Source organism: Chrysemys picta, chromosome 3, assembly GCF_011386835.1.
Source record: "Chrysemys picta bellii isolate R12L10 chromosome 3, ASM1138683v2, whole genome shotgun sequence".
In the NCBI taxonomy this organism is placed as follows: domain Eukaryota; kingdom Metazoa; phylum Chordata; order Testudines; family Emydidae; genus Chrysemys; species Chrysemys picta.
Genome location: NC_088793.1, coordinates 82577215 through 82603915, shown reverse-complemented (window position 1 = coordinate 82603915; position 26701 = coordinate 82577215). Strand labels below are relative to the sequence as shown.

Here is a 26701-nt window from a genome sequence, read left to right as displayed (position 1 = left end):
TTTTAAATATCAGGGAATAAAATGATTTTTAACTGACAATTTAAATTAAATGGATATTTCTTTTTACAAAACAAAGCCTACGTTAAGGCACAGATTTACTATAATCTATCAATTTAAATTAAATGAAAAAATACGTTCAGCTTAATATTTGCTGCAGACTTTCTTCAAAACTTCACAGCACTGAACTGCTGGAAGTCACTAAGCACCTGTGATAGTCTGAATTCCTAAACCAGCTTTTGAGAGCCTTAGTCTATTCTGGAGGTGCAGCAAACTAGTTTAAACTAGTTCGGTTCATTGACTTTTTCATTCAAAGTTATGACACCAGTTTGGAGTTGAGAAATCAGAAAAGCTTCATCTTCCAATCCATGAATAAAAACTATTTGTGAAGATGAAATCTACTTGTTCTAAAGCCTTGAAGGACATGGTGACCAAAAACTGTAACTTTCCCCCTCCTTTACATATTCAGCACATTTAAGGTAATTTTATTCAACTAAAAAAAATTAAATGATGGTTTTTGGACATTGCTAATGGAATTCCAGTTTCCATCCAAGTGGAGCTTGACATAAATCGTAAGTAAAAACTCGAACAATCTAAATGCAACATTCACCATTTTCTAATAAGAGTAAAAATTAAGAGTCTGAATAAGTGTACATTAAGCTTTATAATTGCTTTAATGTGCAAAGAGTATCCCTCTATTAGCAAAAAGTACTAACTTAATTGTAAAGGTTATATTTAATTGCAAATCAACATACTTGAATGTCTAATCATTAAATGTGAATCAGCCTTGCTTTAGGAAAATAAATTGCACAAATGCAAAACAAGACTAAAATCAGTTATGTAAGGTTTCCTACTTGCAGATTTATATTATAATTAAAGTCAGTGAATTAAATCAATTCACTCTGGTAAATATTAATGCTATATTCAAGTTATGTGGAAGAGCGCTTCAGAGAAGGCAGATAAGTGACACTTCATTCTTGGAAGTCAGTGATCGATATTTGAAGCAAAAAAATGCAATTCAGTGCTTTGCTGTAACAACCAAAAATGCATCTTGTTTTCAATGTACTTGTTGTCATGCACAGAAAAACCTTCTAGAAACAGTTGAGGATAAAGTCTGACAATTTCTGTATCAGACTTAATTGCAAGTGTAATGAATAATGAAATATCAATTGAGTAATAGGTATACACCGTTGCATCTTGTTCACAATGAAATTGTAAAATAAAATTGCTGTTTCTTATGAAAAAAATTAATTAAGCAATTGTTGCTGCTGATCACTGACACCCTACATTTTAAGTCCTAATAATTAGTGGTCTAAGGCCCTGTTTTGCACAGAAGGGAGTTCCTGCATGATTTGATGCTTTCTTTTATCCTGTAATCCTGACAACCAAATATCCACATGCAGATGGAAACTGTGGTATAGATGTGCATGCAGAGGGACAGTAAAAGATTCATAGATTTAAGACCAGAAGGAATCCCTGGATCATCTAGTCTGTATGTCATGATAGGCCACAGAATTGCATCCAGTTACTCCTGTATTGAGTCCAATAACTAGTGTCTGACTATAGTATATCTTCCAGACAGGGGCATGCACAAGTGGGCGCAAACAGGGGCATAGCCTCCCCCTTCCTCCCCCCCAATAATCACCAGGGGACAATCCTTCTGGCCCTGGGGCCCAGCAAGGGGCCTAACAAGTTGTGGCAGAAGAGTGAACTTCTCCAGCCCCTGGGCTGCGGCAGGAAGTGTGCTCTCCCTGCCACAGCCCTGGGGAGAGGAGCTCTCGTGCTCTCCCTGCCACAGTCCCAGGGTGTCTCTTGCTCTCCCTGCAGCAGCCTTGAGGGAGAGGAGCTCCGCTTTCCCTGCCACCACCCAGCAATAAGATGAGTTCTGTGCCCCTCACCAAAGCCCTGGAGCTGGAGGAGTTTGCCCCCCTTTTCCCCTACCAGAGGAGTTCTGTATCCCCCACTGGTGCTCCTCCAAAAGTGGTAAAATTAAAATTCCTATGCATGCCCTTTCTTCCAGAAAAGCATATACTCTTGGGGTGAAATAGAGAATCTACCACTTCCCTAGGTAATTTGTTCCAATGGTTAATCATTCTCAATGTTAATTTGTGCCTAATTTGAATTTATCTGGCTTCAGCTTCCAGCCAATGGTTCTTGTTATGCCTTTGTTTACAGTATTAGGTTCAAGGGCCCTTTAGTACCCAGTATTGCCACATGAAGGTACTTACACACTAATCAGACACCTCTCAATCTTTTTAGTAAACTAACTAGACTGAACTTTTTAGGTCTCTCCCTCCAACACATTTTCTCCAGCTGTAGAATCATTTTTGTGGCTCTTTTCCCAGGGTGGATTTTTAAATCAAATCCATTTAAATCACTAGTCAGGAAGACTCTATTTAATCATAGATTTACATAAAAGTGCATTCTTGGTGGCTGTACATATTCTTCACAATTCAGATTTAGGTTTCATTTTTAGCAGGTACACATACTTTTAAAAGTGATTTATTTTGAAAACTTTTCAGATAAGTTTTACAGCTATATCAGGAAAATGAATGGTTGAAATAGTTCACCTCCCAATGACTTCATAAATACCTATCATTAATATTTGGAGGATTTTCTTGCCATCCTGTATAGGAGGAGAACATCACCAGACATTTAAATTGTTTTATTTAACTAAAAACATTATGTATTCTGGATTTTTTTCTTCAACAGCAAATGAAGTTTTAACAAAACAAGCATATGAATTTAAACATTCAAGTTGTTTAAAATAAGGTTAGTTTTTGTTAAAGTTTAACTAAAATAGTTGACTTTTGTTTAAACAAGTCAACTATGTCAATCAGGTCAACATGAGAAACTTAAAATATTGTGGGTAAGAACCTCACTTCTTCAGATGCAAGAAGAAGTGAGGTTCTTACCCACGAAAGCTTATGCTCCCAGTACTTCTGTTAGTCTCAAAGGTGCCACAGGACCCTCTGTTGCTTTTTACAGATTCAGACTAACACGGCTACCCCTCTGATACTTAAAATATTGGTTTCTGCAGCTAACTCAAGCGGCTTCACCTTCATTTTCCAGTTTGTTCATAATCTGAACAAGAAAAAACAAGCTTTTCTGCTTTTTCAGAGCCCAAACAATTTCTCAATTTGGAATGAATTAGTCTAAAAGAAAAAAATATTCTTTCTACACTGGCAGAAGAAGCTACTGCTGTTAAAAGTGAGATCACTTCAACAGTCTGAATCCAAGTGCTTAAGTGACGTCCACCAGTTCACTGGTGTGACTTTCTTTAAAATATCCTCAGCAAACATATTTCTTGAATGGTTTACCCTTAGCTCTGAAGTTTTACAGTTGGCATTATGGAGGGATGACTACTGGATGTCCATGTCATAGCCAACTCTTCTTCAGCAGTTAAGGTTTGACTCTCGTACCGAGTATTGAGAATATTTGCAAGAAAATGAGCTAGAGATAGTGCTTGTCCCATTCATTTTTTTATGCTTGTAATTTAACTCTGTCATTGCATATTTCTTTAAGATCTCACTCAGTTCCTTCCAAATTTCAACAGCGTCAGCAATAAAACAGCCATTTCCCTGCATTTTGTTCAAGACTACAGAAATAGGCTTCAGGGTACTTAGCATGTGTTAAACGTTTCTCTTAAGCCCAATGTTGAAAACTTTGGCTGTGACTGCCATCTATTTTGTTCACAAACTCATCAGATAAAGCCAGTTCTTGATATAGTGCTCAAAACAGTCCACTACTGCGTTCCAGTGCACATCTCGTGGGAGAGTTGCTTGGTTCCTCCCACTTTTTTCAGAGCAGCTGCTGCAAAGTGGTTGATACAGAAGTATTTTTCAATTTTGACAACATTGCCTTTATTTCTAGAACACTGAAGTCTTTGGCTAGGAGGTGCATCAAATGAGCACTGCAACCGTATGTTATTAGCTTGGGACTCTTCACTCTCTTCTAAATTTCTTCTCATCTTGGATACATTTGCAGCATTGTCTGTGACCAAGCTGCATACTAGACATTTGATTCCCCCCCCACCCCAATTTTATAGCTTTTACTACTGCTTCTTGTAAGTATTCTGCTACATGTGCATTTCCTGATGTCTTCCTTACAGAAACAATTGATACATTCCCTTCTTCTGTTGTCACACAAGCACAGACAACAGAATCTTTGAATGTTGCTGTGCCCATCAAGACTCAGGTTAACAATTTCATCCTCTAGACCTTTTGCACACTGCTCAATTTCTTTCATACACTTTATCCAGCAGTTTGCCTGTGACATCTGCTCTGTTGGGTGGACTGTATCCTGGTATTAATGACTGAATCATGTTAATGAAGCATGGGTTCTCTTTCATACAGAAAGGAGAGTTTGTTGCATAAACAAACTGGGCAATTTTTTCATCAATTACCTCTTTGTAATCTGCTGGTTCTTATCACAAACTTATCTATGGTTGTTTCTGGATGATTGAGTTTTTCTTTTTGCTATAGGTGATATACATGATGTGACTGAAACAATCTCATTGGCAGATACCTCTGAAACTACAGAAAGTGATGGTGATCTCTAAGGTGGATAGTCTTCAGAATCCTGTATGTTGAGGATGGATTCTCCTAAACAAAATAAGTCAATGCAGTTACTAAATGAGCAATATGGTAATAATTATTATTCACTGACACTCAGTACTACTTTAAAGGTGAAATTGTAGAAGAAAGATCTGCCTATTTCAGCTATTTTTTTTTTTTTTTATAACAATTGCATCTAAAATGCTAGTACCATAGAGTAACAACTATATTTTTTTTGCTCAAAAATGAGAATTCAAAAACAGTCCAGAAGGAAGACAGGCAGTCCTTAAGAAAAAAGTATGAAATAAAAAAGTTTAACAACATGAAGGTCCTGCATGTTCAGATATATTCCTTTCATCATCTTCAACAAAGCTTCCTACGGAGAAGGTACACTTCTCATGATGTTTCATTCGGGCAACCAGGCCTTGCATTTCTTTGTTGCACTGTTTGCATTCTGCATGCATACCTGTCTTACCCACAGGTAAAGGAACTTCATTAAAATATTCCCAAACTGGGTTTCTTTTACAGCCTACTGCCATTATAGGTTTTCCCTTGTGGTGAGAGAATATGGTAGATCTCAAATCAATGAAAGCTACACTCAGAAAGACCTCAAGACTTCTAGAATATGCTGCTCAATTTCACTTTTGTTTCTACTGCCTGTCTCTTCCTTCTCACACTTATCTCCAGACTTCTTCTATTTGTCCAGAACTAGTCAGCCCCCCAACAATCTTCTATTCATTGAACTTTTTGAAACTTTGCACTTTTAGAGAGAGGTAAGGGATTGACTGTGTACACAAACTTGCAGAGGGACAATAGGGTTGAGGTCTGTTATTTCTCACCTCTATACATTTAAAAACATTTTTGCTGTTAACAAGCATCGTATCTCTGGAGACACATGCACAGTTTGAGATCTACAAACTAAGTATCTCTGATGGTATCTTCTGGACTTAGCACTGAGTCTCAGTGGGTAGATAGAAAGATTAACCTAAATCTATACAGAAGCCCCTGGAACCCTGTAAAACTGGGTCCCTAATCCATGAATTATTAGAACTCATTTTCAAAACTTTCCTTAAACATTACATGAATATATTGTCTCATACTATAGAATTAATTTATAATCCTTATTCCATGATGAGATATCATTGAGCTATAAAATGTTAATTAAAACTATCTTTAGATAGATTTGAGGAAAAAACCTGAATTAAAAAATTTGTTTTTAAATAATCGATTTTTAGCCACTCTGTCTTTTCTGCACCCTCTCCAATTTTTCAACATCCTTTTAAAATTCAGACTATATGCAATGCATTATACTAGTATCAGTCTGACCAATGCCATTTACACAAGTAAAAATCACCTCCCTAATTCTACTCCCCTAGCTATACATCCAAGGATTGGAATAGCCCTTTCTGCCACATCATCAAACTGGGACCTCATGTTGAGTTGCTTGTCCACAGTGATCCCTAAACCCTTTCCAGTCACTGCTTTCCAGAGTAAAATCCCCCATTCTGTAGGTATGGCCTGCATTCCTTACCTAGATGTATCACTTTGCATTTGGCTGTATTAAAACATTTTTAATGGGTTCAGATTACCAAACCATCCAGATTATTCTGCATAACTACCCTGTTGTCATCATTTACCATTCCACCAAGCTTTTGTCATCCACAAATTTTATTAGCAATGATTTTATATTTACTTCAAGATTACTGGTGAAAATGTTGAATAGCTTTCCTGAAGAACCCCACTAGAAACATCCCCATTCAATTATGAATCCCCCTACTTTGAGATATCAGTTAGTCAGTTCTTTCAGTTTAATATATGCTGTTATATTGTATTATAGTGCTAGCTTGTAAAATCAGAATGTTACGGTAATAAGTCAAATCTCACAAATCTACATATTAGTTACCTTTATCATTCTGTAACAAGTTGCAGTCAGTGCCTCCTGCTGGTTGCTCCAGGAATTAGCTCTGTCCAGCTATGGAGTGCCCTCTGCAGGTGGTGTCTCACCCGTTGTCTGCTCTGCTGTGTGTCTGGGACCCGCATTGCTCCCTGGTTTGCGGCATCCTCTTCTGGACACAGTCCTCCGGCTGTGCCCCACTCGGTTCTTGCCCCTTCTGGGGGTATCCAGAGTCCTCAGTCTTCACCTGCTCTCGTGGCCCACTGCAGCACCAAAGTCTAACCCCTTGCCTCAGGGGAAAGCCACAGTCTGTATTGGGCCACATTCCTCCACAGCCGGGTGCAGTGTAAGGGAGGAGGTGGTGGGACCCAAGCCTGCCCACTAACCTGGGTCCTAGCCCAGGGACCCTCTGGCAATAGCCATGTCCTGCCTTCCTTCTCTCCCCTCTATTGCTCACACCCCTGGGCCACTTTCCTTTGGCCCTTTCTTTCAGGGGTCTCACCCCAGCAGGTATCAGGCTGGAGCTTTTCCTCTGTTCCCCTGAGCCTGCCCAGCACTGCTCTATCTAAGCTCCTTCACGGAGCCATGAGCACGGGGGTGTACTTGGCGCAGTTTACCCCTCTCCCAGACACCTGCCCCTCTTGCGGCGTGAGGGAAACCCTGGCGCATATTTACCTAGCGTGTGCCAGGCTGCAGCCCCTATTCCGACTCCTCAAGGATATTTTGTTATGATTTTGGTTGCACTTTTCTAGCCTGAGTTAATGTCCATGAAACACCCACGGTGATCCACAAGCACCTGGAGAACCATTGAGAAATATCCTTTGCAATTAATGTACTCGGTGGCTAGGTGGTCTGGTGTCAATTGGAATGTGCATGCTATCTATTCCCCCTCTGCAGTTAGGGAAGCCCATTTGTGGAAAGCCATCCACAATGTCACGCACGTTGCCCAGAGTCACGGTTTTTCGGCGTAGGATGCGATTAATGGCCTTGCACACTTCTATCAATATGACTCCAACGGTCAACTTTCCCGCTCCAAACTGGTTAGCGACTGATCGATAGCAGTCTGGAGTAGCCAGCTTCCACAGTGCAATCGCCACATGCTTCTCTAGCGACAGGGCAGCTCTCATTCTTGTGTCCTTGCGCCAGAGCGAGCTCATCACACAGTCCCATGAATGTGGCTTTCCTCATGCGAAAGTTCTGCAGCCACTGCTCATCATCCCAGATATGCATCACAATGTGATCCCACCACTCAGTGCTTGTTTCCCGAGTCCAAAAGCGGCGTTCCACTGTGGTCAGCACCTCCATAAATGCCACAAGCAATCTCATGTCGTACCTAGTATGTGTGACGAGATCAACGTTGCACTCCTCTTGCCTTTGTAGTTTAAGGAATAACTCCACTGCCACTTGTGACGTGTTGGTCAGAGCGAGCAGCATACTGGTCAGCAGTTCAGGATTCATTCCTGCAGCCCGAAGATGCAGGGCGCACAGTACACAAACTGTTGAAAGATGGTGCCAAATGCGGACGGAAGCACAGTGATTGCTGGGATGCAAAGCAATGCATCATGGGGCATTGGGACAAGACCCAGGATACCCCGTGACCCCCACTCCCACCTTCCCACAAGTCTTAGTGGCAAAAGAGAAAGAAGTGCTCTGTGGGATAGCTGCCCAGAATGCATTGCTCCAAATACCACTGCAAGTGCCACAAGTGTATACATGCTATTGTGCAGGCAGCTGTCAGTGTGAACACACAACAATGGTTTTCCTTCTGTGCTCTCTGAGCGGTGCTATAACTGCCAGTGCTGTAACTTTGCCAGTGTAGATGTGCCCTCAGTGCTTGCCTATACTTAGAGTGGTGCAACTGCGCTGCCGTAGTGCTTAGTGAAGATGCTATCTACACAGAGGGGGGGAGGGATAGCTCAGTGGTTTGAGCACTGGCCTGCTAAACCCAGGGTTGTGAGTTCAATCCTTGAGGGGGCCACTTGGGGATCTGGGGCAAAATCAGTACTTGGTCCTGCTAGTGAAGGCAGGGGGCTGGACTCAATGACCTTTCAAGGTCCCGTCCAGTTCTAGGAGATGGGATATCTCCATTAATTATTTTTATAGCTTCCCCTGTCAGTGTAGGTACTTCATCTACTGAAAGGCAGAAGCTATATTAATGGGAGAAGTCCTCCCATCTACACAGAGATGTCTACACCAGGGGTTAGATCAGTATAGCTATGTCACTCAGAGAATTTTCCACACCCCTGAGCAACATAGTTATACTGACATAAGTTGTCAACGCAGACCAAGCCTCAGTTGAACCTGCACTACAGCATCTAGCTTTTTAGCATTTTTGGAAAAGTTCATCTCCTCCAAACAGCACATGTAGCTCTTACCACTTTTAGAGCTTCAAACCACAGAAGAAAGATAACCAAGTCTTGCTTGCAATGTTGTTGTAGTTGTGTTGGTCCCAGAATACTAGACACACAACGTGGGTGAGATAATATCTTTTATTGGACCAACTTCTGTTGGTGAGAGAGACAAGCTTTTGAGCTACACAGAGGAGCTCTGTATAAGCTGGAAGGCTTTGCACTTTCACCAGCAGAAGTGATAAATGATATTATCTCACCCACCTTTTCTCTCTCCCATCCAATTCTTGCCACAGTCAGATGAGTCAAGTTATTACCCCCATTTTACAGACACAGATTTTATGCCCCTTTTCCAAGCCACACACAAAGTGGAGGTTTCAGAGTAGCAGCTGTGTTAGTCTGTATCTGCAAAAAGAACAGGAGTACTTGTGGCACCTTAGAGACTAACAAATTTATTTGAGCATAAGCTTTGGTGGGTTTCTTAGCTGTGGTCAAGTGTAGGTAGTCTCTTGGTCTATCCAAGGCTGTGATCAAGTGTCTTGATGTTTTTGGTCTTTTGGCCTCGAGATGAAAACCTTGTCTTTGTTTCTTGGACCTTGAAGTGAAAAAATTCTCTAAGTTATATATGTTCCATTCTATGCATCCAATGAAGTGGGCTGTAGCCCACGAAACCTTATGCTCAAATACATTTGTTAGTCTCTCAGGGCAGGTCTTCACTACGGGGTGGGGGGGGAGTCGATTTAAGATACGCAAATTCAGCTACGCGAATAGCGTAGCTGAATTCGACCTATCAGAACCGACTTACCCCGCTGTGAGGACGGCGGCAAAATCGACCTCCGCGGCTCCCCGTCGATGGCGCTTACTTCTACCTCCGCTGGTGGAGTGAGAGCGTCGATTTGGGGATCGATTGTCGTGTCCCGACGAGATGTGATAATTTGATCCCCGAGAGATTGATTTCTACCCGCCGATTCAGGCGGGTAGTGTAGACCTAGCCTAAGGTGCCACCACGTACTCCTGTTCTTTTTGAGAACGTGGAAGGTAGCCTAGGCTTAGCCCTCAGGAGCTCCAACTACGAACGCTATGGTGCTCATTCCCGCAGAGCAGCGAGATCACAGAGATGGCGTCACATGGGACAATAAACTGGAAACCCCCTATTTTTTCAAGTGACCAGTGACTCGGGGGGCTGCAGGGACACGCACACAGCACGACACCAACAGAGCCTCGAGATCCAGCCTAGGGCACTCAGTACCTGCTGGAAACCGGCTCCCTGCGAGGGGCCTCGAGCTGTTGCTTGACTATGGTGCCATCACAGCCGGTGTAACGTCTAAAACGGGCAGCAGCTACCGACGGGAGTGATGTGTGGCTCTTTTAGCAGCCGTCCCACATTTTGCTACCTCTCGCCTCTCCCATCATCTGGCCGCCCCATGACGGCGTCACCAACAGCCCGACACCTCAGGTCGCTGTGACTCGGAGCTGGGGGGCTGCTGGGGATTTGTTGCCCATCTGCACCCCCAATGCCGGGGGACAGGTCCGGCAGCGGAAGGGATCAACGAGTCCCTAGGCCGGACTCGCCACTGCGCGCGCACCTCCCTCGGCTTAGCTGGGCCCAGCCTGGTCAGCCCCAGCGCCGGGCAGAGCCTCGCTCCCAGCCCGTCTCTGCCCCACCCCCACAGAAATGAGCGGCAAACCCCCTCCCGCGAGCGTTTTCGTGACGTCATTCATCCGCGCCGCCACCGCCGCCGCCATTCGCCTTTGCTGCTAGTTCCGGAGTCGCTGACAGTAGGAGGGTTTCCCTCGAGGGCGGAAAGCTTCGCTCACGTGCCAGGCGGACTGCGCGCGGATTGGCGGAGGGCGCCTCAGCCGGTGTCACGCATGCGCGCGGCTGGGGTGCGCGCGGAAGAGGTTCCGGTACTAGCTTCCTTTCCCCCTTTCCTCCCCTGGGAGGTGCGGCCCCTCGTGGGTGTGAGTGACTGGGGATGGGGCACGTCGAGCCGATGCGTGGGGTGTGGGCGGGATGAAGATGAGACTGGAGGTGACTCGGGCAGGGCGGCAGTGAGTTAGTTGGGACTGGGGTGAGACGAGGGGAGTGAGTCGGAGGGGGGAGGGACGAACGGGCAACGAGGGGGCGGGGGAGGAGTGAGTGAGGGAAGGGGCAATGGGGGAGGCTGTGGGGAGTGACCCTTCATGCTGGGTTTCTGCTTAATGGCACCATCTGTCTCTTAAGGATTCCTGAGCAAATTAGCTCTGTTTATAGGTGAATAGATGTTTTTTCTCCCTGCCAGCTCCCTGAGTTTTTTCCTAGGGTCTGGAAGACCCCCGGGTTTTCTGTGGTTAGTCAAGAATGCCAGAGATTCTGCAAACCACTGAGCTATCCCTCCCCCCTGCAGTCATTCAGGAGGCCTTGGTGGGCCAGAGAGCAATCCAGCCCATCATGCTGTGTTGAGTGGACATGACTAATATAGTAATTGTAATAAACCTTTTTTTTGTCAGCCAAATAAACATGAGTGTCTCCAAATATGCATGGAGAACAGCTGGAGTAAGAAGGCAGTATTTTAACATACTGACTTATTTGCTACTATCTGGTTTTCTTTGGCTAGTTTTTTGTTCTGATCATAGTTATGGGCCCATCACTGGGTATGTCTACATTGCATATCTGAGCAAATTTTAACCCATCTAGCTCAGGTACTGGAGCAGTGAAGCTGCAGCAGCACAGGCTTCAGCATGGGATAGCTACCTGAGTAATTACCCAGAGTTCTGGATGGGCTTATCCAGCCTGCACTGAAGCCCAACCTGCTGTGACTTCACTTCCAGTACCCAAGCTAGGTAGGTTAAAGCTAGATCACCTGTTTCTACAGGAGCTATAGTCACACCCTGTGATGCAGTGTAGACATGCTCACTGTGTCCTGCTGATTCACCTGGGACTTCAGTGCAGACAAGACTTCATAGGAAGACTGTGAAAATGTTTTTCAGCATTATTAGTACCAGTTCAGCTCAACCATTAAGCAATCTTAGGAGACCTAATGTAGCTGGGCCATGAGTGCTGCTGTTTTAAGCACCATGTTAGGTCTGGTTTGAGCAGGGTCAGTTTAAATGTTGCTTAAAATGCAAGTAACCTGCCCACACTAGGGCTTTGCATGTTGCTGACGCTGGTTGAGATGAATGGTGGCATGTTTTGGAAAAGTTCTTGAATGTAGACACATCTGTTCATGTGCTTGGGTGGGGATAAGGTAATTTGTTAGATCTGTCTGCATTCCCCAGCCCTCCCCATTTTCCATTCTCCCCTTGCTGTTCTGTTTTGTCATGCAGTTACTGGTAATTCTGAAGATGCTATTCTGTAATCAGCCAGTCTTTAGTCAGAGTCATTGTTAAAGATTAATTGACTTCATTTTAAAATGAACATAGACTTGTTAAAATCAGCTACTTTGGCTTTTAAAACACACCTGTTCTTACAAGTATTGCAGTTCTAACTCTAATTTATGAAGAATGCATTTTTAAAAATATAGGGCGTAGAGGACTGGTCTGTACTTGAAACACTACGTGGCACAGCTGCAGTGCTTCAGTGTAGACCAGGGGTGGGCAAACTACAACCTGGGGGCCCCATCTGGCCTTTCAGATGTTTTAATCTGGACCTCAAGCTCCTGCCGGGGAGCGGGATTGAGGGTTTGCCCTGCTCCCGTGTGTGCTGTGGCTCCTGGAAGTAGCAGCATGTCCCCAGTCCAGCTCCTAGGCATAGGGACAGCCATGGGGCTCCGCATGCTGCTCCCGCCCCAAGTGCCACCCTCGCAGCTCCCATTGACCAGGAACCCCAGAGCCCGCACCCCCAGCTGGAGACCTCCCCCCTCTCCCCCCGCAACCTCTACCCCAGCCTGGAGCCTCCTCTCTCACCCTGAACTCCTCATTTCTGTCCCCACCCAAGAGCTTGCACCCCCAGCAGGAGCCCTCCCTCCCACACCCCAACCCACTGCCTCAGCCCGGAGCTCCCTCCCACACTCCAACCCCCAATTTCGTGAGCATTCATGGCCTGTCATACAATTTCCATACCAAGATGTGGTCCTCGGGCCAAAAAGTTTGCCCACCCCTGGTGTAGACACTGCATATGGTGACAGGAGGGGTTCTCCCATCGACATAGGTAATTCACCTCCCAGAGGCAGTAGCTAGGATAGTGGAAGAATTCTTCTGTCGACCTAGTACTGTCTACACCGAGGAGCAACATAGCTGGGTCAATGTAATTTTTTACTGTAGACCAGGCCTAAGCCTTGCTACTAGGCAGAGTGCTGCAGAATGATTTAGGTCCTCTTTTGGTATGACTATGCTGCAATTAAAAACCTGTGGCTGGCCCATGCCAGCTGACTCAGGCTGAGGCTGTGGGGCTGTTTAATTGCAGTATAGATTTCTGGGCTTGGGCTGCAGCCCAGGCTCTGGGACCCTCTCACCTCGCAGGGTCCTAGAGCCCATGCTCCACCCCAAGCCTGGAAGTCTGCACTGCAATTAAACAGCCTCGCAGCCTGAGTCCCATGAGCCTGAGTCAGCTGGCAGAGGCCAAATGCAGGTGTCTAGTTGCAGTGTAGACAGACCCTTTGAGAATACAAGTGCTCCCACCTCTGTGTATGAACCAGGATAATTTAGAAGGTGCATGCCTGCCCATCATCAGTTTGCAAACAGCTAGAAGATGATAAGGTGATAAATAACAGTCAGCATGGATTTATCAAGAATAAATTGTGTCAAACCAACCTAGTAGCTTTCTTTGACACGGTAACAAGCCTTGTGGATGTGGGGAAGCAGTGGATGTGGTATATCTTGACTTTAGTAAGGCTTTCAAACTGTCTTGCATGATCTTGTCTTAAATCAACTAGGGAAATACAGCCTAGATGTCACTACTATAAAGTGGGTGCATAACTGGTTGGAAAAGTGTGGCAGAGAGTAGTTATCAAGTGATTCACAGTCAAGCTGGAAGGTCATATTGAGTGGGGTTCTGCAGGATCAGTTCTGGGTCCAGTTCTGTTCAATATCTTCATCAGCAATTTAGACAATGGCATAGAGAGTACACTTACTAAGTTTGTGGACAATACCAAGCTTGGAGGGGTTGCAAGTGCTTTGGAGGATAGGATTAAAATTCAAAATGATCTGGACAAACTGGAGAAATGGTCTGAAGTCAATAGGATGAAATTCAATAAGGACAAATGCAAAATACTCCACTTCATAGAATCATAGACTTTAAGGTCAGAAGGGACCATTATGATCATTTAGTCTGACCTCCTGCACAACGCAGGCTACAGAATCTCACCCACCCACTCCTGTATCAAACCTGTGTCTGAGCCATTGAAGTCCTCAAATCATGGTTTAAAGACTTCAAGGTGCAGAGAATCTTCCAGCAAGTAACCTGTGCCCCACGCTGCAGTGGAAGGCGAAAACCCCCCAGGGCCTCTGCCAATGTGCCCTGGAGGAAAATTCCTTCCCAACCCCAAATATGGCAATCAGCTAAACCCTGAACATGTGGGCAAGACTCACCAGCCAGACACCCAGGAAAGAATTCTCTGTAGTAACTCAGATCCCACCCCATCACAAGCCATTGGGCATATTTGCCGCTAGTAGTCAAAGACCAATCTCATTATACCATCCCCTCCATAAGTTTATCAAGCTTAGTCTTGAAGCCAGATATGTCTTTTGCCCCCACTACTCCCCTTGGAATGCTGTTCCAGAACTTCACTCCTCTGATGGTTAGAAACCTTCATCTAATTTCAAGTCTAATCTTCCTGATGGCCAGTTTATATCCATTTGTTCTTGTGTCCACATTGGTAATGAGCTTAAATAATTCCTCTCCCTCTCTGGTATTTATTCCTCTGATATATTTGTAGAGAGCAATCAATTGCACACGTACAAAATGGGAAATGACTGCCTATGAAGGAGCACTGTGGAAAGGGATCTGGGGGTCATAATGGATCACAAGCTAAATATGAGTCAGCAAGTGTAAGAATGTTGCAAAAAAAGGGAACATCATTCTGGAGTGTTGTAAGCAAGGCAGGAGAAGTACCGTAATTCTTCTGCTCTACTCTGTGCTTATTAGATCTCAGCTGGAGTATTGTGTCCAGTTCTGGATGCCACATTTCAGGAAAGATGTGGACAAATTGGAGAAAATCCAGAGAAGAGCAAAAAAAAAAAAATGATTTAAGGTCTAGAAAACATGACCTATGAGGAAAGATTGAATAAATTGGGTTTGTTTAGTTTGGAGAAGAGAAGACTGAGAGGGGATATGATAACGTTTTCAAGTATGTAAAAGGTTGTTATGGGGGGGGGGATTATTCTCCTTAGCCTGTAAGGATAGGACAAGAAGCAATGGGTTTAAATTGCTGCAAGAGCGGTTTAGGTTGGACATTAGGAAAAACTTCTAACTGTCGGTGTGGTTAAGCACTGGAATAAATTGCATAGGGAGGTTGTGGAATCTCCATCGTTGGAGATTTTTAAGAACAGGTTAGACAAACACCTGTCAGGGATGGTCTAGATAATACTTAGTCCTGCTATGTGTGCAGGGGACTGGACTAGATGAGCTGGAGGCCCCTTCCAGATCATCACTATCCTACATGTCTGACAGCTAAGCAACTTGTTAACTTTTGTATATTTTGTTCTTTAATGTTCTGCTATTTAATTCATGTTATCTGTAAACCCTTTCAGCCAACTGTTTCTTTGTAGCAATTAATACATTTGGTAACTGGATAAATAGAACTCTGTCCTTATTACCTCGTGTCATAGGAACATAGTAAAGGGAGTATTGTAAAATTTTGTATCTTTTATTTGAAAAAGCTGATCTTGCTTTTTGTCTTTTGGGGGTGTGGCATAGTTCTGGTTGAAGAAATAATTTAGTCTACATGTGCTTCAGTACCCATTGGAAGAATGACAGATGACAAAGATGTGCTTCGAGATGTGTGGTTTGGACGAATACCAACCTGCTTCACGCTGTATCAGGATGAGATAACTGAAAGGGAAGCTGAACCTTATTATGTAAGTACAATGAAGATAGGCAGGGATAGTCCAATCACATCTGGGGTTTTTTCAGGCTCTTTGGTTTTGATGCTTCTGGGGGGAATGTTTTTGTGTGTGTGTTTTTAAATGCAAGCAAGAGTGGGTGTTCTAGTATAAATGTTGACTAGGTGGCTGCTGGTGTTCTTATCAGTATTCCACCTAGACTTGATCCAAGGAGAGTTAGATGACATAGTGAGTTTAAAAAAGAAAGGGGTGTCTGGCTTGTGCTAAAGCTCTCACCATTATTACCATTCATGAAACTGTAATAATGAGAGTGCTTTAAAAGGTGTAGGCAGGGCTTTTCACTTGAACCTCAAATTAACTGTGTTGCATTCCTGGGTATGGTGATGTCCAGTGTGTGCAATGAATGCCTTTAAATGTATGTGAATAAGGTTGCTGGTTTCATTGGAAAATAATGGATGTGTCCTAAGAAGTGTTACCCTATTAGGAGTAGACAGAACATATTTATGAGCTCTGGTCAAGTGTAGGTAGTCTCTTGGTCTATCCAAGGCCGTGATCAAGTGTCTTGATGTTTTTGGTCTCGAGATGAAAATCTTGTCTTTGTTTCTGGGACCTTGAAGTGAAAAAATTTATTTAGACTAAGGGCTAGTCTACACTACTGCAGTACATCGGTGCAACTGAGCCGCTGTGGCACGTCTGGTGAAGATGCACTATGCCAACGGGAGAGCGCTCTTCTGTCGGCATAATTACTTCACCTCAACAAGAGGCGGAAACTATATCAGCAGGAGAATGTTTCCTTTCCAACTGGTGTGGACAGCGCTTAGGTTGGTGTAACTCGCGTAGTTCGGGGGGCGAGGGGTGACTTTTTCACACCCCTAAGCGATGTAAGTTATATTGACTTATGTGATAGTGTAGACAAGCCCTTAGTATGTAAACAGTAATAGTTTTGTTCTAACTTTACTGAATTTCTGTAAAAAGATGCTCAGGAAGTAGACTTGGGATTGGAACAGGGGGATGGAGAGAAGAAAAAGAAAGGTGAAGAATTTAGTTATTGTAGTTTTGGACTTGAGAATGCATTCTGTCATATTCTGAGTACTTAATATTCATGGATTTAAGGCCTGTGTACTTAAGGGAAAGTATCCCCCTCCAGCTGTCAGAGCTCTCTATATCTGGTAGTAGTTTTAGACGTTTATCTTTTTTACATAGTTTAATGAGAGAAGCTTCTATTGTCACTTAATGTGCTTTTTTTCTATTTCAGTTTTGTTTAGTTACTTTTGTTGTCCAAGGCAAGCATATATATTTTTATATTCCAGAAGTTTCTCTAGCAGTTTTGCTCAACCCCAACAGCCCTTATAGGAGGCCTTATGTAACAATTCTTCTGACTTTCTTCAGATGGAAGAGTGTAATAAATACAGTCTAGACTGACGGATTAAAGTCTAGAAAGTAGTTAAATGTATCTTTTAAATGTTTTTCTATGTTTTTCATCACAGCTATCCTCTCTGTATTGTAGTGTCAGTATTTGAAGAAAGGAAAATATTGGGCTAAAACTTTTTTTTGTACTGTTCTTTGGATTATCTGCGTGTACATGACCTGATAAAATATCTAAATTTTTAGACTAAATGTGGACAGCTGTAGGAGGGATGAGAAACATGACAGAATGAACTAGCGATATCTTTATGCACCTTATAAAGCTGATTTAATATACTTTGTATTCACTGAAATGGATAATTTTAAGTCTAGGGTAGGAAAATGGTAAAATTAGGATCTCTAGTCTCTTGCTAAGTAGGGAAAAGTGATGATCTTCCATAGAGCAGGGGGACACACAGGGGGACAGGGCTCAGGATGGGATGAGCTTTCTGGCAGCAGCTGCTGTCTCAACTTGCTGATCTATTTAAAAAGGCAGTGTACTTAGAGTGGGGTCAGCATACTTAAAGGGGCAATGCACACATCTCTCTCACACTCACGGTGTGTGTCTCTGTCTCTGCCTGCCATGCTGTCTCCCCCCCTCCATTCGTGCCGCCTTGTAGAGTGTGAGGCTACATTAACAACAGTCAGTTAACTCTTGAGGGCTCAGACGAGTGCTAGTTGATCATTTAGCAGTAAGGCATTCCCTGGGAAGTATCCCACCCTCTGACTCCACCACCTCAACCAAGCTTCACAATCATCATTGCTGTGTATCAGTATTAAATTGTTTGTTTAAATTTATTGTGTGTGTGTGTATGTGTGTGTGTGTGTGTATATATGTATATATATATATATATAGAGAGAGTGTCTTTTGTCTGGCAAAAAAAAATTCCCTGGAACCTAACCCCCCCCCCCATTAATTCTTATGGGGAAATTGGATTCACTTAACATAGTTTCGCTTAAAGTCGCATTTTTCAGGAACATAACTACAACGTTAAGTGAGGAGCTACTGTATTACAAATTTTTAAAATCTCAAATGTATATCTGATCAAAATTCTTAGCACAAGTGAATCTTTATTTTCAAGCAGTTCTTTATAGAAATGTATCTATCCTGTTTGATGATACGGCATACTCTATTTTTATACCTGTTATAAAGAAAAGGGTCCAGTTGTGAGAAATGTAACTGGACCTGACCATTGAGTAATTTCTGCCTTTTTGTAAATTGCTTCTGTCTCCCTCCAGGTGCATTGAGTGAGGCAAGAAAAAAACCAATTTACAGACTATGTTTTGTGTTAAAATATTTTCAGTGCTGGAAACAGTTGCATTCAAAACTTGTTTTAAAATAAGTATTTGATAGCATTAACTTATTGGCATTTAAGAAGCAAATTACTATTACTGTCTAAAAGTATGGCATGTTTTAAAAAACTAAACTTAAAAAAAACAACTGCATATTTTGTTTTCTTGAAAAACAGTACCTATATGTGGCTTTATATTAGATTTCTAAAACTTCAAAAAATAAATGACACCTGCTTGTACAAACTTTCCTTTCAGTTGCTTTTACCTAGAATAAGCTACTTGACGCTGGTAACGGACAAAGTGAAAAAACACTTTCAGAAGGTTATGAGACAAGAGGATGTTACTGAGATATGGTTTGAATATGAAGGCACACCACTGAAATGGTGAGTTGATTTAACTTTGGATCATTAAACTTTGCATGTATAATACTAAAAACTACTGTATAAAAAGATTAATCGAGTTAAGCACTCTGTCAGTATTTGCATCATAAACTAATCACACCTTACTGTAAAGACTGGAGTTTCAGTACAATGGCATCTTCTCGGAGAGACCCATCACAATATTACCATTTACAAAAATTTTGAATTAGTTTTGGGATGAGTGATATTTAAACTCTGTCTCTCTGTAGAACACTTAAATGCTTACTGTGACAGCTCTCATGCTTTGGAAGCATGGAATATTCAAGGACTGTTATATTGAGCTATGACATGCTATGGATACGTGGAATATTCAGACTATTGTGTCAACTTTATAAATGTTATATGCATCTTTATAAACTGGCTAGTAATTGTATTCCTGGCTAAATGGGGGAGCTAAAAGTTTGTGTTGTTTGGCGACTGTTTCATGAACGTAGTTGTTTCCTTTCTACTTTCTGCTGTAGACTGTGAACTGTAAAAAGTAACATTGCTAATCAATAATCTTTCATGGAATAATACTTCCTTATTTCTGGAGGAGAACTGTGTTTAAAACAGGTGATTTGAAAGCTATGGTGTGTGCTACCTCAATACAAATAACATTAGTTCTTAGTCATGCATTGAACAAGGCAAACTGATTTTAACATGTTTCTAGATGCATTTCTATATGTTGTAGATGGGAAGAAAAATATTGATATTAGCCACTTGGGTTTCTATGAAAACTAAATGTCATCTAGTGGACTCTGCTTTGCACTGCTGACTTGCAGGTGTTGTCTTGTGACTCTCACGCTAATGAAATCCTGTGAAAGGTGTTGCTTGAAATTGTTGGTAGGGCTGTCGATTAATCACAGTTAACTCATGCGATAAATTTTTTAATTGCAATTAATTTTTGAGTTAATCGCTTTTAACCGCCCTGTTAAACAATAGAATACCAATTGAAATATATTAAATATTTTTGCATGTTTTTCTACATTTTCACGTATATTAATTTCAATTACAACACAATACAAAGTGTGCAGTGCTCACTTGTATTATTTTTTATTACAAATATTTGCACTGTAAAAATAATAAAATAAATAGTATTTTTCAACTCACCTCATACAAGTACTGTAGTGCAGTCTCTTTATCATGAAAGTTCAATTTACAAATGTAGATTTTTGTTTTGTTTGTTACATAACTGCACTCAAAACCAAAACAATGTAGAACTTTTAGAGCCTACAAGTCCACTCAGTCCTAATTCTTGTTCAGCCAATCACTAAGACCAATAAGTTTGTTTACATTTAGGGGAAATAATGCTGCACGGTTCTTAATTACAATGTCAACTGAAAGTGAGAACAGGTGTTTGCATGGCACTTTTGTAGCCGGTGTTGCAAGGTATTTATGTGCCAGATATGCTAAACATGCATAAGCCCCTTCATGCTTCGGCCACCATTCCAGAGGACATGCTTCCATGCTGATGACGTCGTTCAAAAAAATGTGTTAATTAAATTTGTGATTGAACTCCTTAGGGGAGAATATTATTTCTCCAGCTCTGTGTTTTACCCAGATTCTGCCATATATTTTATGTTATAGCAGTCTCGCATGATGACCCAGTACATGTGTTGTTCGTTTTAAGAACACTTTCACTGCAGATTTGACAAACACAAAGAAGGTATCAATGTAAGATTTCTAAAGATAGCTACAGCACTCGACCCAAGTTTTAAGAATCTGAAGTGCCTTCCAAAATCTGAGAGGGACGAGGTATGGAACATGATTTCAGAAGTCTCAAAAAAGCAACACTTCGGTGCGGAAACTACAGAATCCGAACCACCAAAAAAGAAAATCAGCCTTCTGCTGGTAGCATCTGACTTAGATGATGAAAATGAACATGCCTCGGTCCTCACTGTTTTGGATCGTTATCAAGCAGAACCCTTTATCAGCAAGTCCTCTGGAATGGTGGTTGAAACATGAAGACACATATGAATCTTTAGTGCATCTGACATGTAAATATCTTGCAACACCAGATACAACAGTGCCATGCGAACGCCTGTTCTCACTTTCAAGTGACATGGTAAACAAGAAGCGGGCAGCATTATCTCCTGCAAATGAAAACAAACTTGTTTGTCTGAGTGATTGGCTGAACAAGAAGTAGGACCAAGTGAACTTATAGGCTTTAAAGTTTTACATTGTTTTGGTTCTGAGTGCAGTTATTTTTTTGTACATAATTCTACATTTGTAAATTCAACTTTCATGACAAAGAGATTGCACTACAGTACTTGTTAGGTGAATTGAAAAATACTATTTTGTTTTTTTTACAGTGCAAATCTTTGTAATCAAAAATAAATATAAAGTGAGCACTGTACACTTTGTATTCTTTGTTGTAATAGAAATCCATATATTTGAAAATGTAGAAAACATCCAAAAATATTTAAATAGATGGTATTCTATTATTGTTTAATGGCACAATTAATTGCGATTAAATTTTTTTTAATCGCTTGACAGCCCTAATTGTTAGCAATACAAAAAGAAGGAAATTGGAATATATGCAAGAAATTTGTACATCCAGCTAGAGTTGGCACAGTGGAAGTTTCTCTTAGAATTGAGCAATGGTGATTATTACTTTGAATTGTAGAGCCCAAAATATACTACATGCTGTTTAAATGAATAGTAAGGCATAGTGCTTGCTCCACAATCTTATATAGATAGGTGAAATATTATGACCTCTATAATCTGTGATTATGTTGTAGTGGGGGAAAAAGGGAAACTGGACTCTTAATATATTTTATGGTTTAAAAAAAAGAACGGCTTTAACTAAAGACTAATTTGTATTTTGATACTCCTCTGTTAGACTATCCCCTTCTTTTTTCTTATTATTTGTATCATCATAGTACCTAGGAGCCCTAATCGTGTACCAGGACCCCACTGTACAAACACATAACAAAAAGACGATCCCTGCCCCAAGAATCTTACAATATAAGTATAAGATGAAACAACGGATACAGACTGATGGGGGGAATACAAGGAAACAGAGAGACAGTATTGGTTAGCATGGTAGGTAGTGTTCTCTGTATACCAGCAGCCTAACAGTTGTCAAGTTTTTATAGGCATCACAGCAAAGGAGTGTTTTGAGGAGAGCTATGAAGATGAATGATGAAGTTGCTTTGTGGACATTTACGTGGAGTTCTTCCCAAGCCTGTTGGGCAGTCTGGGAGAAATCACAAAAGTGTCTGAAAATTTAACAGGTGGGCAGTGGAGGCCAACATCTTTGGCTGATTGGAGGCGAGTATTGACATCTCATTAGCAAGAAAAAGTTGATAGGTGGGATGGGGTCTCACAGTGAAGGACCTTGAAAGTGAAGCTTATGTTTGATGCAATACAAATGGATTCAAAGTGAGGGATGAGATTGTCTATGATGGGCTAGGAGAACTCTCTTCGCTGCAGCATTCTGAATGGATATGAGCAGGGCAAGATTGGTCTTGACAAATGCAAATAGAAGGATGTGGCAGTAATCAAGACACGAGATGATGAAAGCCTGGATGAGAGTTTTAGCTGTGTGGTTGGATAGGAAAAGCCGTATCTTAGAGATGTTATGTAGCAAGAATCTGCAAGTTTTAGATATAGCCTTGATGTGAGGTCCTTCAGAAAGGTCCAAGTTGAAGATGGTGCCCAGGTTACTGGCAGGATAGTGATGTTGTACACCATTATCAAAAAGGAGTTTAGGAGCTCTGTTTTGGCTATGTTTAGGTTGAGCTGGCAGCTAGACATCCAGGAGGAGATGTCTGAGAGACAGGCTTACTTTAGTTTGGACAGAAGGAGACAGGTATGGCGTAGAGAACAGCTCCAAGGACATTTGAATTAGAATTAGACTGATTTCTGGGAGCACGAGGCACTACTTCAGGAGAAATATCTTTAGAAGGGTAAACAGAGCAGCCAAGTAAAAATGGAGTCGCTTAATAATGATCAAGGCTATTAATTGTATGATTCTGCAAACATTTAAGCATGTACTTAACTTTACTACCGGGAGTAGTCCCATTGAAATCAGTGGGGCTGCTTGCAGTAATAAAGTTAAGCATGTGCACAGGTGTTTGCAGGATTAGGTCCTTATTTTCATTATTGTAAGCTTTCCTATGTAAGTAAAGTGTTGGGCCATCCGAGGGACCTTTTTAACATTTGACGAGCACCAGCAATGTGGTGAGAACTGTACAGAACAGTGAATATGTAGGCCGTGCCCCAAGTTGTTGATTTAACTAACTTTTTTTTATGATGTAAAATGACACATTCTACTCTTGTTTAATCTAAGATGCATAGGGACTTTACTCATTTTTTGGGGGGAGCTATAGGGAGGTGCTCCCAAGTATTATGCAACTTTGGCTTCCCATGGGAGATAGAGAATGGCGAACATGAGAACCATTGCATGGAGAAGTTTGTGGCCTTCCTTTGCAACAGTACTACAGAATGGCCCATGGGTACCCCTTGAGCCATTCTGGAAGAGCAGTGAACCTAAAATTACGAGGCATTCACACCAGCTTATTTAAGATGTTGGGTAATTTTCAGAGAGACGAGGTGGGTGAGTTATTGAACCAACTTCTGTTGGTGAGAGAGAGAAGCTTTGGAGCCACAGAGATTTGGGAAAGGTATTCCCAGTGTCACAGCAAAATGCAAGGTGGAACAGATTGTTTTGTATAAGTAGTTAGCTCATACAGTAACTCCTCACTTAACATTGTAGTTATGTTTCTGAAAAATACAACTTTAAGTGAAACAATGTTAAACGAATCCAATTGTCCCATAAGATTTAATGTAAATGCAGTGGGGGGTTAGGTTCCAAGGAAATTTTTTTGGGGCAGATAAAAGGCATTATACTGGATACTCTATAGTACTGTACTGTACTTGGGAAGTGCCCCGGCTTACCCCACACAGGCACAGCCCGCTGCAGGCAAAGACGCTAGGAAGCACCTTTGCAGCAGCAGCGGCAGCTTCCCTGGAGAATAGGCTCGGATTTTGCCAGGAATGCTCCAGGCCCTCCTCTTCCTGTCCCTGCTCCACTCCAGGCCCACCTCTTCCCACCCCCACTCCACCTCCTCTCCGGAGCACGCCACATCCCTCCCCCCCAAAGTCCTAAATGCCGTCAAACAGCTGTTTGGTGGTGTTTAGGAATTTCTGGGAGGGAGGGGGAGGAGCGGAGATGTAGTGCTTCTCTGCTACTGCCCCTCCCTCCCAGAAAGTCCTAAGTGCAAAGTTCTGGGAGGGAGGGGGAGGATCAGAGACATGGTGCTTCCCCGCTCCTGCCACTCCCTCCCAGAAAGTCCTAAGCGCTGCCAAATAGCTGTTTAGCGGTGCTTAGGATTTTCTGGGAGGGAGGGGGAGGAGCGGAGATGCGGGGCTTCCCTGCTCCTCCCCCACCCTCCCAGAAAGTTCTAAGCGCTGCTGAGAGGGAGGGGGAGGAAGCGGAGAAGAGGAACTTGTGCAATGCTCCCTTGTAAAGTCACTGCTCTTCCACAGAATCTTACAAGCAGGCAGGCAAACGACTTTATAAGGGAGCATTGCACAACTTTAAACGAGCATGTTCCCTCATTGAGCAGGGACATAACATGAAACAAAGTTAAATGGGACAACGTTAAATGAGGAGTTACTGTACTTTGAGGCAGGGATTGGCAACCTTTGGCACACAGCCTGCCAGGGTAAGCACCCTGGCGGGCCGGGCCAGTTTGTTTACCTGCCGCGTCCGCAGGTTCGGCCGATCGCGGTTCCCACTGGCTGCGGTTCGCTGCTCCAGGCCAATGGGGGCTGGGGGAAGTGGCGCGGGTTGAGGGATGTGCTGGCTGCCACTTCCCACAGCCCCCATTGGCCTGGAGTGCTTACCCTGGCAGGCTGTGTGCCAAAGGTTGCCGATCCCTGCTTTAAGGGATGGTTCATGGTAGAGTGGCCTGTTAACACTTCTGCAGTCATAGGACAAAAAGAGGGGATTAATGGGTTATGGATTGTTATAATAAGCATTTAAATTTAAATTCATTTTTCTGCTAGATACTACAAATTATGGACTGAGTAGAGCCATTGGATTTATGGCTTATTACAACAATCTGTAACCCACTAACCCCCCTTTTGGTCCTAAAACTAATCCCCTCTAACCTTCTGCCGTTTTCAGAAGCCTGAGGGGGTGAGAAATGGACTCTTTAGTGTGCCGAAAAAGTTAACAAATCTGAGCTTTGGTGGATGGACCACATTTGTTCGTTAACCCTTTCAACAGCTTCATAGACGACATGAACAAGAAAAGGATCAATATAGATTCTTCTGGTACCATGCAAGAGAGAGCCCTTATGGCAGAGAAACAATGGTGAGATGGAGCTGGTTACGCTGGCATTAACTTTTTGAAGGCGGCAGGCTAAGGGAACAGTGGCAGTGTAATGGAGTTGGGGGAACTCAAATGGGCAAAGTATTGTGAGCTGTGTTGTACAGATTAAAAATAGTAATCCGTTTTTGCACAATCAGGAGCTGCCATCAGAGTATATAATGTTAATGCTAAACAGTATTTAACAAATGCAGGTTGATATAGTCTGGCAACATTAGGACATTATGCAAATAGAATGGGTATCAATAAAAATCGCCAGGAGGGATTGGATAAGTTTGGTAATTGTTTTTAATTTTTTTTCTCCTTTCTTGCTTTGAGAGGACTTAATATGCTAGTTCACTGACCAAGCAGTGTTAAAAGTCCTAAAAAAAGATACATTTTAATTAAATGTTCACAGTCTACCTGAAATCTGGTGTAGTGAAGTGCAAAGAAAACAAACAGAGGGCAGGGGGAAGTCTCTGATCCACCATTTATAGAAATCTTAACTGTTAATTGACTAAAAATTTTTACTTACTACAGTGTTTTTTTTTTTTAAGCTGATTATGTCTCTTTATAATGGCATGTTGATGGGTTAAAAGTAAATGTAAACAAAACTGCAGTGGAACTGCTACTTAAAAAGACATTGCAAGGGTTTTAGTACAATATTCTGCACATTGGGTGAAATGTAAATATATTGCTAATAAATGTGAACCCCAGAATCTCGTACAGTGGTGATCTCCAAAGTAGGATTGATTAAAGTAGGATTTTCGTATTCTGTTTTGTGAACACACAACGAGAAATGGAAACATAACAAAAATAGAGATGTCTGCTCTCTATGCTCTATCTCTGTATCCATCTTGCATACTTTGAGTTGTTTCCACATCTGTCTTAGTCCTAAACTGATGGCCACAGCTAATTTCTTTTAGTAAATTTTAATGCTCTAGGACCTGATCCTTCATTTCTGGTACACCCATAACTTCCACTGATGGAGGAGAAAATATGGCAATTAGTAGACTTCAAATACCTTGCATTTTCTCAACTTTTACCTTCACCACAAATTCTGTGTCATGGGAATTCTTTTCTGTCCTTGATGTGACAGTTGCTTATATGCTACACATCTTATTTTATCGCCACAGAAAGGTGGTTCTAGCATGAAAATAACAGTGCTCCTACTTGTTCTGGCTGACACACTTCATCTTCCCCAGTGCTTTTTCAAAGCTTCCACACACAAAAAGTTGTGAAGTTGATGGCAGTTAATTTCCCTTAGTTGCCTTATGTCTTTCTGAAAATATTAATGCACTTAAATAGAGTTCTGCAGCTGCACACTTACACTTTACAAGCACCTGTTCTGTAATACTACAGCAACAACTAATGGCCGGGCTGGAAGTCAAGTCACTGCTATGCATTTATAGATTAAAGCAGGGATTGGCAACCTTTGGCATGCAGCCTGCCAGGGTAAGCACTCTGGTGGGCCAGGCTGGTTTGTGTACCTGCTGTGTCCGAAAGTTCGG

At 42.3% G+C, this 26701-nt stretch overlaps 1 protein-coding gene across 16 annotated transcripts in view; it reads left to right on the top strand.

The window, feature by feature from the left end:
- The first annotated feature begins 10566 nt into the window (after positions 1–10566).
- ATG5 (autophagy related 5) overlaps positions 10567–26701 on the top strand; it is a 144487-nt gene continuing 128352 nt past the window's right edge. The window contains exons 1-3 of one of the 16 annotated variants that reach the window (XM_024102451.3): positions 10567–10703; positions 15631–15791; positions 18729–18856. In XM_024102451.3, the coding sequence (XP_023958219.1) occupies positions 15684–15791; positions 18729–18856 (236 nt within the window). In that variant the 5' untranslated portion in view covers positions 10567–10703; positions 15631–15683. Of the gene's footprint in view, positions 10868–11024; positions 11050–13299; positions 14591–15630; positions 15792–18728; positions 18857–25007; positions 25197–26701 lie in introns of those variants that run through there. The other 15 variants (XM_024102452.3, XM_024102453.3, XM_005287694.5 and 12 more) reach the window with 15 other exon arrangements.